Source organism: Chenopodium album, chromosome 8, assembly GCF_948465745.1.
Source record: "Chenopodium album chromosome 8, dcCheAlbu1.1, whole genome shotgun sequence".
Lineage (NCBI taxonomy): Eukaryota > Viridiplantae > Streptophyta > Magnoliopsida > Caryophyllales > Amaranthaceae > Chenopodium > Chenopodium album.
Window position 1 is genome coordinate 22,733,281 of NC_137841.1, and position 14,975 is coordinate 22,748,255.

A 14,975-nucleotide genomic window follows, 5' to 3' on the forward strand; every position below is an offset into this window, starting at 1 on the left:
TTTTTTTTCCAATTATTTTTGTAATAATTTAACTATTAAAAAAATTAACTAACTATAGTCAAAGATTCGATCCCAAGATCTCCTGAAATTGGGAGGGAAGTTCTAGCCACTTAAGCTACCCCTCACTCTCAAATAATTATTATATTTGGTAATCAATAACATAATATTATCAAGATAATTGTTTCTTTTTTTTTTTTTTTTTTCCCAATTTATCAAAGAGAAAAAGAGATGTTAGGGGTTATGAAAGAGAACTTTCCTTAAAGTTACAATAAATTTCTGTAAAGTTACCTTAACATGAAGTCTTACAATAACATTATTGTAAGCTCGTCTTATACCAGAGTTATTGTTTTTTACTAATACGTCTAATGTACTGTTCTCTTTAGTTTATTTTCAATTCAGTTCACTTTAATTCAATTCAGTTCACTTTAATTCAATTCAGTTCACTTTAATTCAATTCAGTCCAATTCAGCTTCAATCAGTTCATTCTAGCTCAGTTAAGTTTATAATTTCCCTCTCGCATAAAAATTATAAAATATTCAGTTTAGTTCAGCTTAATTAAGTTTAGTTAATTAAAATAGACCCTAAAACTTTGAAAGATGAAGCAAGTAGTGCTGTAATAAAATATGGAGGGAGTATTCCAATAGTTAATGTACGTGCAATAGAAAAATGACGCGTAATGGTTGCCGCTACAGTTTCAATCAAAAATGCTGAAACCAAAGTAAAGGTGTCCCCACACTTCTCCTACCAGTGGGTAGATCTGTTCTCTCTTTCTTGCATTTCATTCCTCTCCTCAATTTTGCATATAAATACTCACTTCTTCACCCCGCCCTTCTTACCTTTCTTCCTATTCTCCCGCATCTCTCTCTAGTCAACTATACTCTCTTATTACAGGTAATTTCTCTTCTTCTTTGATCTATAGCTTTTGTTTTCTTGCTTATTTTTCATTTTAAATGCACCTTTTTAATCTTAAGCTTCATGGGTTTTCTTAATTTTGGAATATTTTGTTTGAATTTGAATTTGATTTGTTCTGTTTTCGTTTTATTGCTTGTTATTGTTGGTTTGATTTAGTGTTGTGGATCTAGTATTGATTCATGCATTGGATGTATTAAAGTATTGCAAATTTATGGATGCTGACATTCTGTTTAGATCTGTCATATGATATGATTTTGAATAATATAATGAATGAAATTCTGTTTTGAATCACAAATAAGGTAATCTTAGTTGATTTGCAATTTGGGTTCCGTTTATATTGAAGTAAATGTTGGATCTTGAATGTTATGTTATAAATCCATAATGTTGGAAATCTTAGAGTTATAGGTGTTTATTTGATTGATTTGTTTCCTTACACCCTGGTGCTTTTATTGGATCACAATTCAAATTTCAATGCTCAATTGAGCATTGGCATTGATCGGGCTTGACCGACATTGATGGATTTGATCCATTCTGATTCACTCACAATGATGCCCCTAATGCTGGTGGTACTTGTAGCTTACAATATTATGGAATGTTGTTGGTGTTTCATGGAATAAAGTATATGCTATTAATTAGTAGTCTCTGTTAATTAATGTATTAGGTGAGATTTGTTTGATTATGTTGGTATATGACCGTTTGAGTCAGATGGCTTAGAGATCTGGTTGATCATTACTCTCTACCTGTGAAAATTGATAAATAAATTGGATCCATCGTGTTTATATTGTGAAACATGTAGTGATCATTGGTAATTTTTATTGATGAAAGAAAGTCCAAGTAAATCTGGAATTTAAGACTGTATTTTTTTCATGTGGGGTATTTTTTGTATTGTCCTTTACATTCTGTGATTTTCATGCATGATTAATTTGTTCTGTTTTATTGCAGATAGTAAAAATGGTGAAGATTTGCTGCATTGGGGCTGGTTATGTGGGAGGCCCTACTATGGCCGTGATAGCACTCAAGTGCCCAAAGATCGAAGTTGTAGTGGTTGATATCTCTGTGTCTCGGATCACTGCATGGAACAGTGACCAGCTTCCGATCTATGAGCCAGGTCTAGAAGATGTAGTTAAGGAATGCCGTGGGAGGAACCTTTTCTTCAGCACTGATGTTGAAAAGCACGTTGCTGAGGCCGACATTGTTTTTGTCTCTGTCAATACCCCGACCAAAACCACAGGTCTTGGAGCAGGCAAAGCTGCTGATTTGACCTACTGGGAGAGTGCTGCCCGTATGATTGCTGATGTTTCTAAATCTGACAAAATCGTTGTTGAGAAATCAACTGTCCCTGTGAAAACTGCTGAGGCAATCGAAAAGATTCTGACACACAACAGCAAAGGAATCAAATACCAGATCCTCTCAAATCCCGAGTTCCTTGCTGAAGGTACTGCTATTCAGGACCTTTTTAACCCTGACAGAGTTCTCATTGGTGGTCGGGAAACCCCAGAGGGCCTGAAGGCAGTCCAGTCATTAAAGGAAGTGTATGCTCAATGGGTTCCTGAGGACCAGATCTTGACCACTAATCTTTGGTCTGCTGAGCTCTCAAAGCTTGCTGCCAACGCCTTCTTAGCACAGAGAATTTCATCTGTTAATGCAATGTCAGCACTCTGTGAGGCAACCGGTGCAGATGTTACCGAAGTAGCATATGCTGTTGGTAAGGACACTAGGATTGGCTCCAAGTTTTTGAACGCTAGTGTCGGTTTTGGTGGGTCTTGCTTCCAGAAAGACATTCTGAACTTGGTATACATTTGTGAGTGCAACGGCCTCCCTGAGGTAGCTGAGTACTGGAAACAGGTCATCAAGGTCAACGATTACCAGAAGACCCGTTTTGTGAACAGGGTTGTTGCCTCCATGTTCAACACTGTTTCAAACAAAAAGATTGCTGTTCTTGGATTTGCATTCAAGAAGGATACTGGTGATACTAGGGAGACACCTGCCATTGATGTGTGCAAGGGGTTGTTGGGAGACAAGGCAAGGTTGAGCATCTATGACCCGCAAGTTACAGAGGATCAGATTCAGCGTGATCTCACCATGAAAAAGTTTGACTGGGACCATCCCATTCACCTCCAACCCACAAGTCCGACAACTGTGAAGCAAGTCAGTGTGGTTTGGGATGCTTATGAGGCCACAAAAGATGCTCATGCTGTCTGCATTTTGACAGAATGGGATGAATTCAAGAAACTTGATTACAAGAGGATTTTTGACAACATGCAGAAGCCAGCTTTTGTGTTTGATGGAAGGAACATCGTGAATGCTGATGAGCTAAGGCAGATTGGGTTCATCGTGTACTCGATTGGTAAGCCTTTGGATCCCTGGCTGAAGGACATGCCTGCTGTGGCTTAGGTTTCGGTTAAGAGGTCTTTGCTGGGGTGCAGATTTGAGAGTTCATATCAGGATTCAATTTAGTTTCATTCATTCATATCTAGAGCTCTTCTAAGCTGTTGTACTTTTAATTTTCTTTTTTATATTGTTCGACGTACCCCAAAAATTGTTCATTAACCAGGAACACAACCAACTTTGCAGACTTGGTTGCGTCCCTATCTTTTACCTTGAATTGTATTTTTGATGCTGCAGCCTTTTGATAGAAATATGTATCTCCAATTTATGGATTTTGTTGTAATTTGTATTCAGTTAAAAAATAATTAGATGTTCAAACTTGTTTTTATGGTTGAAGACTTGGATGAGTTTTGAGTGCAATGGTTTCACCAATGCAATGAGCTTATACCGGTTGATCGCAAGAAAAATAATGAAAATAAAAAAATAATGATAGACGAAGGAGAAATATTGCTTAATTGTAGATCTCAAATTCTCAATTAAACAGTTGTGACGTAGCATGAAGGCCAAAGGTTCTGAAGTGTAATATGCCACCATCAACAAAGGTTCTGAAGTGTAATATGCCACCATCAACAAAGGTATCTAATGATGAACACCTAGCACTGTCAAAACGGTTTGACAGTTCGGTTTCGGTTCGGTTTGAAGTCGGTTCGGTATTAAATCGGGTCGGTTTGAAATCGGTTTAAGTGTCTCGCGGGTCGGTTTCGGTTCGGTTTAAATAGTTATCGGTTCGATTCGGTTTCGGTTTATTCTTGAGCGGTTTTAATTTGGTTCAGGTTGTAAATGGTTCGGAAAGTAAACGGTTCAGTGCAGCCGGGTTGCAGTTTGTTAACGGTTTGGTGTAAGCGGTTTTTATACCGGTTCAAACAGTTTCGGGTTGGAAACGGTTTCGAGTTAGAAACGGTTCGGTTCTTTTTCGGTTCAGTTTTATTTTGGTTCGGTTTGTTAACGGGTTTGCCTTTTATACGATTTAACGTTATTCAGATCAGTTCCATTTCACGTTTACTAAATTATGGTTCGGAACGGTTTTTTATTTCAAAAAGTCGGTTTTTAATCGAGTCGTTTGGATTCGGGCAGTTAAACGATTTTGGTTTGAAGTTTCATAGTACTTGCTAACCTTTTGCTGGTTAACAAGTTTTATATCAAGCCGAGACTTCATCACTTCATATTTAGGCATTAATCATTATTTTATATACAAATTCTCATCGATTTCAAAAATACATATCATGTTATTTCAAGTTTAGTCATACTGATCTTACTAGTTTATTACGAAGTAACATAGATTATAAAAGTTTAGTGTATTAATGAATTATTATTGTTTTACTATCACATTATTAGCTGATTCTTATTCAATCAACTAATTGATGTGTCATAATCATGATATGATGAGTTATTGTGACGTCGAAATAACAGTTTGATTTATAGACGGTTTGGTTTGTAAGTGGTTCGGTTTATAAACGGTTCGGTGCAAACGGGTTGCAGATTGTTAACTGTTCGGTATAAACGGTTTTTACCTCGGTTCAAACGGTTTCGGGTTGGAAACAGTTTCGGGTTAGAAACGGTTCGGTTCCTTTTCGGTTCGGTTTGATTACAGTTCGGTTTAGAACTGGTTCGGTTTGTTAACGGGTTCGGTTCTTATACGTTTTGACATTATTTGGATCGGTTCGGTTTCGGGTTTACTTAAATACGGTTCGGGTCGGTTTTTGGTTTTACAATATCGGTTTTTAATCGGTTCGGTTCTCATTTGGGTCGGTCGGTTTCGGGCAGTTAAACGGTTTCGCTTTGAAATTTGACAGCACTATGAACACCCCTAAGGTTGACAACTTGACACAACTGCCTCAAAGAAAGCAAAAGACTCCTAAAGTTCAAATTAGGAAATTTTGCCAACAACAACCTTTTAAATGACCACTTTTGAGAACAACTACCACTTAAAATTTTCCTTTTAAAAAACTACCACAAAGTCACAAAAACTTTGAGTAGCACTACCATGTTTTATTTTCCGGGAAGAATTTCCGGTTGAGAAAGCCTAGTTTATAAAATTTCAATCAATTGTGGTATAGAAACACAAGAGATTTCAATAGCAAAACACAATTATAGGTCAATTATCTTTAATTTTGCATTACAGTTTATTTAATTTCTTAATTAAATTTTAAAATTAGGGTTTATGGTAAAAAAATTGAATTAAGGGCTTTACGAAAATTGGGGGATTTGGGGCAATTAAAGTGTATAATCCAATTAAGGGTTTATATAGTGCAATATTATCATTTAATTTGGGGTTTTTGATGGAAATTTTATAAAATATGCCCCAAAAACGGAGATTCTTGCCGGAAACAATAAATGTGGTAGTGCTACTCAAATTTTTTGTGTTTTTGTGGTAGTTTTTTCAAAAGAAATTTTAAATGGTAGTTGTTATCAAAAGTGGTCATTTAAATGGTAGTTATTCGCAAAGTTTCCTTCAAATTATTTAAGAATAATTTAAAATTAGGATTATTTATTTTAAGGGGCAAGATTGTGATATTTTAGAGTACTTAATCAATTCAAGTTATTCAACTAGACAACATTACTTTAACACTCCAACTTTTTTAAACCCTAAGTGCATGTTCACTACATGTTATTCCTTTTTTTTTTCTTTTTTTTTTTTTTGTAATACCCCGTATTTTCATACATGTTTTATAATTAATTAATTAAGAATTATTTTATAAAAAGGGTATTTTAGTAATTTCATTATTTGGGGCCAAAATAATATTTGAATTTTAGCGCCAAATATAAGTATTTAATCATTTGAATAATTAATTATTTTTGGATTTTTAAATTAATAATATAGGTTTAATTATCTTTTTAAGGTCGGTCCATATTTTACTAACTATTTCAAGAGAAATATTTAATATACATTATGTATTTAACTAATTTTGATATTATCTGAAATATTTATTTATTCAATTATTTTATTATTATTGATTGTTATCACTTTAGTTTGTTAATTATTATATTTTAAATTATCCTCTAATTTTCTTCTTCATTATCTCATTTTGTTCCTATCTTTCTTCTCCCGACCATATGTATATCCATTTAAATTTTCTTATCTTTTAACCCAACTATTAATCTAGACTTAATTTGATTCAAGTACCTTAACAAACCCAAAAAAAAACTTATCACATTTTCTAGTAATCATATCACACCTTAAACTCTATCCTTTTCTACACCTAGCCTATAAATACCCCTTCATACCTCTCACATTCTTCACACCAATTCTCTTCTTTTCTTCTCCTCAATTTTACACAAATCATCTCGTTTATCTTTGAAGCCAATTTTCGGGCACTTCTGCTCAGTTTTTGGGGTATGGACGTTTCACAGAAAGTTGTTTCTCTCAAAAAGTCCTTGAGGTTAGGCTCAAGAATCACCCAATTCCAAGCTATATCAAAGGAGTTATAGCCTCAGCAAGTTCTGTCTATTATTTCCTACGCAAATCCAATTCTTCTCTTTTTCTTGGTTTCTTATCTTTTCTTCTTCTCTTATCTTATTCAATTATTATTATTATTTTTATTATGGGGGATTTATAAAAATTATTATGAGTAGTTTTAATTATATAAAATCATATTTTTATGATGTTTATGAGAAATTAATTAAAAGGTTCATGTACATATAGTTGGGGGTTTTTAATTATTTGTTAACCTTATATTGATTAAGGTTATATTTATTTGTAGGGTGTGTTCGACCAAGATTCTTGAGGTTCTTTTGGTGTGTATAGCTAAGCAAGGATCAAGGTACATTAGGTGGCTAGATACCTTTGAAAGTGATTGGTTTGAATAACATGTTTTATATGATTTGATTGGTGATTGAATTAAATTGATTTGAATTATGATTTTGAAATAAATCATGTTTGGAGGTATTGATAAAAGTATTTTGGTTTTTAAATCATGTTTTAAATGGTTTGAATTACTTATCGTGTTTAAATAAATGATTTGATTTTTAAAAGGTTTGTTGAATTAAATAAAAGGTTTTTCAAGGAAGAGTTATTGATTTTGGAAAGCTATTAATATGAGATTTTATTCTCAAGTATTTATTTAAAATGTTTTGATTTTGAAAGTATGTGGATTTATCAAAAAGGAGTTTGAATTATATTGGATTTGTTGGATCTTAAAAGGATTTATTGAACCATTGAATTATTATTATTATTAATGGTTTATAAGCATGTTGGTAATCCCACTATGCGGATTTGGTTTATTGATAAGACCTTGGATTTTGTATGACCGGGTCTTTCTTCAAGAATAGCCTTGTAATATAAGGAGACTAGCTTGGGGGGTGTGCACACTTGGGTGAGGAATTGGATTTAAAGAAATTGGTTCAAAAAGGAATTGGATTTTTAAAGGAATAGATGGTTTATCAATTATTTTGAATGTTGAATCATTGGAATTGGTTTTGAATCATGAGTTTTGGAATTAGTGGATTATTTATTGGAATCGATTTTAAAAGCATGTTTGCAAATAAATTGAGATTACATTATCTTGCACTTATCGTACTTAGCATATTTTGCTAATCTGTATTTCCTATTTGTTTTGGTTCGCCCTGTTTACCGTAATGGTAAGCAGTGTTGCCTATTTTCAGGTGGAGTCATGAATGAGCATATGGGAGTCCCGGGATTTGCTTCACCTAGTTTAGGAATGTTGGTCTTGTCTTTATTTAGAGTACTCATAACAATGTTACTATTTCATAAGTATTAATAAAAGAAAGTTGAGTTTCCGCTGCAAGTTTTTGTTATTGAGTTAAGTATTTTGAGTAGCCTTGCGTAATCACGCGGCGGTAATATGCCCAAGTCTATCTCTACGGTATAATTATACGTATTATACTGGTATTTCCGTAGAGGGAGATTTGGGGGTGTTACATTTTTTTTTTTGAAACACTACATGTTTTTCTTAAATCTCCATGTGGAAATATTTTGTCACTAAAAAATGAAGAGTACATGTACTCTTGGTACACTTAGGGCCTGTTCTCATTGACTGAACTTAGCTGAACTGAACTGAAATGAAATGAACGGAGCTGAACTGAACTGAACTGAATATTTTATAAGAGAAGGAAATTAGGAGCTGAACTGAACTGAACTGAGCTGAACTGAACTGAACTGAACTTAATTTTAACGTAAGAGAACAGGCCCTTAATCCCTCCTAAATATATGTCTTGAGTAAAAAGAATTTTTAAGGTTTAGACCTTTTTTAGTGAGTCAATAAGAACTAATAATTCTTTGAGTCTAATAATTTAATTTTGGCAAAGTTGGCTAGAACAGCACAAACTATCGTTTGGGTACGCTCAATAGCACGAATTTTAAGTGGAGCAAAAAATCACAAACTTTGAGGTTGGGTGCGGTAAGTAGCACGAACTTTAAGTAAAGCGATAAACAGCACAAACTTTGGATTTTGGTGCAGTAAATGACATCAGCTATTTCCAGTGTCGTGGATTCCATCGGATTTCGGACACTATTTAAAAAAAAAAAGAAGAAATAAACATGGTTATTTCCATTATTTATTGATTCCAACTCCAAAAATATATAATTTGAAGAAATAAACATACATGGTTATTTGTTCTACTATATTATTATACTACTATAAAATTCTTATAAAAGATGATGAGGAAGACTATAATAATAGGGTTTTGTATGATTAACTTTGATGATTTAAAAAAAAAACCTTTGATTATTGAATTACGGTAAAAATTTTGGTTTGGTGTAATTAATTTTGACTGATTGTAAATAGGGATTTTGTTTGATTAATTTCTTATTGATTTTTAGGAGTAAATTTGTTTTTTTTTTTTTTTTTTTTTTTTTTTTTTTTTGTAATTAATATTGATTACTTTAGGGGTAAATTTTGGGTTTTGTTTGCTGAATTATGATTAGGGTAAATTTGGTTGCAATGCATGAAATTGATTGTACTTTTTGAGTTTTTCCTTGTTACAAAAATGATAAACTCGTATGCATAATAAATTACATAAGTTAAATAAATTAACATATTATATAATAACATGGGAAAAAAATTTGCTTACACAAATTTCTTTCTTTCTTTTTTTTTTTTTTTTGACAAAGGATACAAACAGCAAATTACATATTAATACTAAAGCAAATAGAGTTAACCGCCGCTTCTCCTGCGATTAGATGAGCTCTGTGGATGCGCTGGCGATCCGCCTTATGGATAGTGCAGACTCGGAACCTTGAGGCGAGGTGTAAAATTCTCCGAATGAGCCAAATGTAAGCGATATTACCTTGCCCCTTCTCACGAAGCAGGGTGACAAGATGAAAGGAATCAGAAAAAACCGCAATAGACATAAATCCTCGATCAAACGCCCACTGCAGCCCATACATGCACGCCAACGCCTCCGCATGTAAAGCAGAGGAACAAACCCCGAAGTTACTACCTCCACTGATCCGATCATCCAGCGGGTCCTCATTATCCAAGCACCAACCCATTCAAGCTCGTCAAGAATCCTTGAACCAAGAGACATCGATTTGAAGATAAAGTAAAGCACTCCCCTGGGGAGTCAGGCCAAGCTGAGCCATATAAAACCCAGGCGGGGAAGAGGCTCCCCCATCCGACGCCGCAGTAGTAGGGATACTAGTAGGGCCATTTGAATTGACAAAGATTGAATGACTATCCATGACCTCCTGAAACAAAGCCTGAAAAGGTCGAGTCACATAAGAATCCCTAAAAATTCTGGAATTACGACATAACAACAAGCTCCACAGCGTACCGACAAAGGTACATAAGCGAGTACTAGAAAGACCATCCTAACTGATAAAAAGTCGGATATAATCTTGGATCCAATCTGAGAGAGAAAGGTCTCCATTACATTCTAAGCGAATGCCGAGGCATCCACCCCTCCAAACCGAACGTGCAGAAAAGCACATTCTGAATAGGTGCTGTAAATCCTCCGGTTCTATATGACAGAGGTCACAGCACACGTCTAGGATCGGAACTCCTCTATGATTGAGTTCCACCTTGACCGCAAGAGCGCGGTGTAGCAGTTTCCATAAGAACAACTTCCATTTAGGCTGCAACGGGAGAGACCAAAGAACCTTCCAGAAAGAGTCAGTAGCGGAAGGTGTAGAAGGAGGGGAAATTTGTTGTTGAAGCATAGCATACCCAGTTTTAACCGAGTACTTTCCAGAAGAGGAACCCGACCAATAACGGAAATCGTCCTGAGTCGTATCAGGGGCCTCCATTGCCAGGATTGTAGAAGCATCCACAGGAACAAAAGCATTAAGAACTTTAGTAGTATCCCAGCCCTTGGTCTGAAGATTGATGAAAAAACTGAAGTATGAGGAGCCGAATCTGGCAAAGTAATTCCTGGTTTGAACTCAGGAATGCAACCATTAACCCACTTAGCTGACCCTGCTAGGGTCGACCTTCCATTACCTGTTTTCCAGTTACAACCAGAATTCAACAGAGTTTCCGCCTTGAGCAAACCCCGGAGGCCGTAAGAGTGTCGGCCAGAAAAACGCGGCGTAGTATTAGGGTTGTTGGAAAGAAAGGTCGTTCGAGCACTAAAAACTTTAGACACTAGCAACTGCGGGTTAGTAAAGAGTCTCCAAACTTGTTTCATGAGCAAAGCCTTGTTTAAGGAAGACAAGCAGCGAATGCCCAAACCACCGAGGCCTCGAGGTAGGTGCATGGTATCCTTATTTACCCAGTGCATACCTTTAGTATTAGAATGCGCCCAGAAGAAGCGCAACAGTAAGGACTTGATTTTCCCAGTCACAGAGACGGGGACCTCATAACAAGCGAGGACATGGCACTACTAGAAAACAGGCAAATTCCGACGGACTGGTTCCGACGGACATGTAATTCCGTCGGAAAGTTTGAAATTTTCGACGGATTTTTTTTCCGTCGTATATTTCCGACGAGTTTAAGTAATCCGTCGCAAATCCGTCGGAAATTTCCGACGGAATATAAATCCGTCGGAATATTTGTAATTTCCGACGGAATATTTTGTCGGAAATGGTCATTTCCGACGGATAAATATTCCGTCGGAAATTTCCGACGGATTTTCCGTCGGAATATAAATAAAAAAAAATTATTTAAACCCTAACCCTAACCCCCTTTTCTCTTCCGCCCCATTTTTCTTTCCCTCTCTTCTTTCCAGTTTTTCTCTTTCCTCCTGGTCCGCCTTTTCTTCTCTTTCCTCTCTTCTCTTTCTCTCTCCTCTTCTTTCCCCTATTTCCTTTGTTCTCTCTGTCCGCCTCTTTCTTCTCTCCTCTTCTTTCCCCTCTTTCTTCTATCCTTGACCAACAACAACCAACACCACCGTACCGCCACCACCAACAACCAACAACAACGGAGACCACAACACCACAATCACCGTGCAACAACAACGACGACCACAACAACATCGGCTACGCGCAACAACGTCAATTGCGAGAACCGTCAACCGCACAATTGCACAAGTATTGTAGATCTTGTTTAATTCAGAATAGGTTGTAGATCTAGTTTTATTTTTTGATTAATTTCTGATTGTGTTTAAATTTTGAAGTAATTGTAATATTAGGTTATAAATTTTATGGATAATTGTATATTTATTTACTTAATTTACTGTAATTCGTTTTCCCCTGTTTCGATTTTTTTTTTTACTTAATATCGGTATTAGATCTACTGGTTTCGATTTGGTTTGGTGCTAATTTCGTATTATTTGTGGTATATGTCAATTTATTTTTTGTGGACGGAGGTTAGGGGCTGGTGTGAGGTGAGGCTGTGGGGCTGGTGGAGGTTGGGGCTGGTGTGAGGTGAGTCCTTGGGGCTGATGCTGGTGTGGGCGGGTGGTACGGGGTAGGGGGCTAGTGGTGTGAGCTGATGCTGGTGTGGGCTGGTGGTACGGGTTTGGGGGCTAGTGGTGTGGGTTGGTGGTGGGGGTGGTGGGAGGCATTTTTTTTTGTTTTTTTAAAACCATTTTCCGACGGAATTTCCGTCGAAGATTTCCGGCGGAATACAGTCCGTCAGAAATTTCCGACGGACTTCCCGAACTTGGAATTCCCTCCCGGCGGACAGAATTCCGTCGTAATTTCCGTCGGAAAACACATTTCCGACGGAAATTTCGTCGGAAAAGGCCTTTTTTCCGACAACATGTATTTCGACAACCAGTTCCGACGGAAACCAGTTTTCCGACGGAAAACAAGGTGTTTCCGACGGAAATTTTCCGTCGTAATTCGCATGTTTTCTAGTAGTGTGGGAAGCCATAGCAATAAGGATAGAGTTAATAAAAATTAACTTCTGCGATTGAGAGAGGCGTATAGCATTTAAACAGTGAATTTGGCCAGCGATTTTGTCGATGATAAACTGAAATTGATCTTTCTTTCTGCCGACGAAGTCAATTGGAGCTCCTAGATGATGATCGAACACCTGAACATGCTTCATTTGGAAAATAGATTTGAAGCCTTCCTGAGCAGACGTACAGATATTCGGGCTAAACTTAATCAAGGATTTGGACAAGTTTAGTTGTTCGCCTGATATCTTAGTAAACCTCTGAATAATCAATTACAAAGATTATAGTAGTAACGTGAGATTTTTTTTTTTTTTTTTTTTTTTAAATAGTGGTTAGAATACGGTGGAATGTACGACACCGGAAATAGTTGATGTCATTTACCATACCCAAACCCAAAGCTTGTGTTGTTAATTGCTTCACTTAAAGTTCATACTATTTACCACACCCAACCCCTAAGTTTGTGTTATATTTTGCTCCACTTAAAGTTTGTGCTATTGTGCGCGCCCAAGCTAAGCGACAATTTTGCCTTTGATTTTTCTTTTTTCAATTGAGTGCAAATATTTTGCAGAGTAAAAAAGGTCTTGGACTTAAGGCCTGTTCTGATTTACTGAACTGAGCTGAACTGAACTGAATTGCACTGAATATATTGGAGCTGAGCTAAATAAACTTAAGCTGAAGAGAACAAGCCCTTAATAGATAGTTTGCTTTAAATTATACTTTAAAATCTCTAGAATGATTCAATTTCATCTTCAATATAATCTCAAAAATTCTATACGAAGTATTATGTGCTATTTGCATTATCTCATTTTTTTTTCCATAACGGTAGATTTTTCATCATTTACACTTTGTTTGGATAGGAAGAAATGGAAGGAAAAGAAGAGAAGAGAAATGGAGGGGGACAAAATCTCTTGTTTGGGTAAAAGATTGGGGGAAGGAAGGGGAAGGAGAGAGAGGGATCCATTTTCTCTCTCTCTACAATAACCATAATCTCTCCAAAATTGGAGAGATTTGGAGAGAAAATGGAGCTCACCTCCCCCTTCCTTTCTTTTCCCTTCCCTTCCTCCATTTTCCCTCCCCTTCTTTTCCTTCCTTCTTTGCTATCCAAATAAAGCGTTAAAGTCATTATAAATATATAAAACAAATCAAAACCAACCAAGTATAATCATAGCATAATCAATTCAATCTTCCATTCATGTTTTTTAAATTTTTTTTTTTTGGTCTCTAGTCCAATTTATATTAGTTTGATCTTAGACCAGTAAATAACCCACAGTAACATAACTAGATTAAATCCCGTGCAATGCACGGTTTTCAAATAATTATAATTACAATAAATTTTATAAAAAAAAAAGTATAACTCGGTATTAATTAAAAAGTATGAAATATATTTCTTAAAAAAAAAAAAGTTGAAATATATTGTTTCAAAAAAAAAAAAAAAAACAAAAGATATATATGTGAAAGAAAATAATTAGAAATGTACTATAATAACAATAATGGGCAATGTGATATTTAAGAAGTTTATTTTAGACTTTGTACAAATCAAAAGTAAAATTTAAATACAAACATAAAAATAAGGTTTTTTAGTAAATTATTTTGGAGGGAAAACTCTTTATATTATATTGCCAAGTGTCCTGCTAAATTCGCTATTAGTATAATGTAATTGATTGTTTCAAAAAAAAAAATGATATATATGTGAAAGAAAATAATTAGATATGTATTGTAATAACAATAATGGGCAATGTGATATTTAATTAAGAAGTTTATTTTAGATTTTGTACAAATCAAAAGTAAAATTTAGATACAAACATAAAAATAAGGTTTTTTAGTAAATTATTTTGGAGGGAAAACTCTTTATATTATATTGCCAAGTGTCCCGCTAAATTCGCTATTAGTATAATGTAATTGATTAAGTTTTCGGCTTTTAGTTCAGTTCAGTTCAGTTCGGTTTAGTTTAACCCTAAAGTCTTGGACAAGTAAACATCCCTTAGTAACTAATTCGCCCATAAAACCATTCAATAGGGGTCTGATCGTCCGAATAAGGTCCTGTTCACTTCACCTTTAAAAAAAAATAATATTCAGTAAAAAAATAATTTCAATTCAGCAAAATTAATTTAAGTTCAATAAAAATTAGTTCAGTTTAGCAAAAATAATTTTAGTTCAATAAAAATAATTTCAATTAAAAAAAATCCGTAAACTTAAAGAAAGTAATATAATACGGAGTATCAATTTTAGCAAAAAAATAATTTCATTCAGCAAAAATAATTTCAATTCAGCAAAAATAATTTCAATTCAGCAAAAATAAGGTGAGTCATAAACTATGGACCCTTGACCCAATAAAAGTACCAGTAATCCACTATATACTTTCATGCACAAGTCTCCCTCCCAAATATGAAATACCCTATAACAACAACATAGTATCATCAAAAGACGCCGAGTACTTG

The 14,975-nt window shown here is 35.1% G+C and overlaps 1 protein-coding gene across 1 annotated transcript; it reads left to right on the plus strand.

Annotated features, from left to right (window-relative positions):
* Positions 1 to 735: 735 nt before the first annotated feature.
* On the plus strand, positions 736 to 3,636 carry LOC145641763 (UDP-glucose 6-dehydrogenase 1). Its single transcript, XM_081692706.1, has 2 exons — positions 736 to 891; positions 1,855 to 3,636. The coding sequence occupies exon 2, from the start codon at positions 1,864 to 1,866 to the stop codon at positions 3,304 to 3,306; it is 1,443 nt and encodes a 480-aa protein (XP_081548832.1). The 5' UTR covers positions 736 to 891; positions 1,855 to 1,863; the 3' UTR covers positions 3,307 to 3,636.
* The last annotated feature ends 11,339 nt before the right edge of the window (positions 3,637 to 14,975 follow it).

What these genes read in the sequence shown, in the direction of transcription:
- LOC145641763 (XM_081692706.1), top strand. Translation starts at nt 1,864, where the DNA reads ATGGTGAAGATTTGCTGCATTGGGGCTGGTTATGTGGGAGGCCCTACT.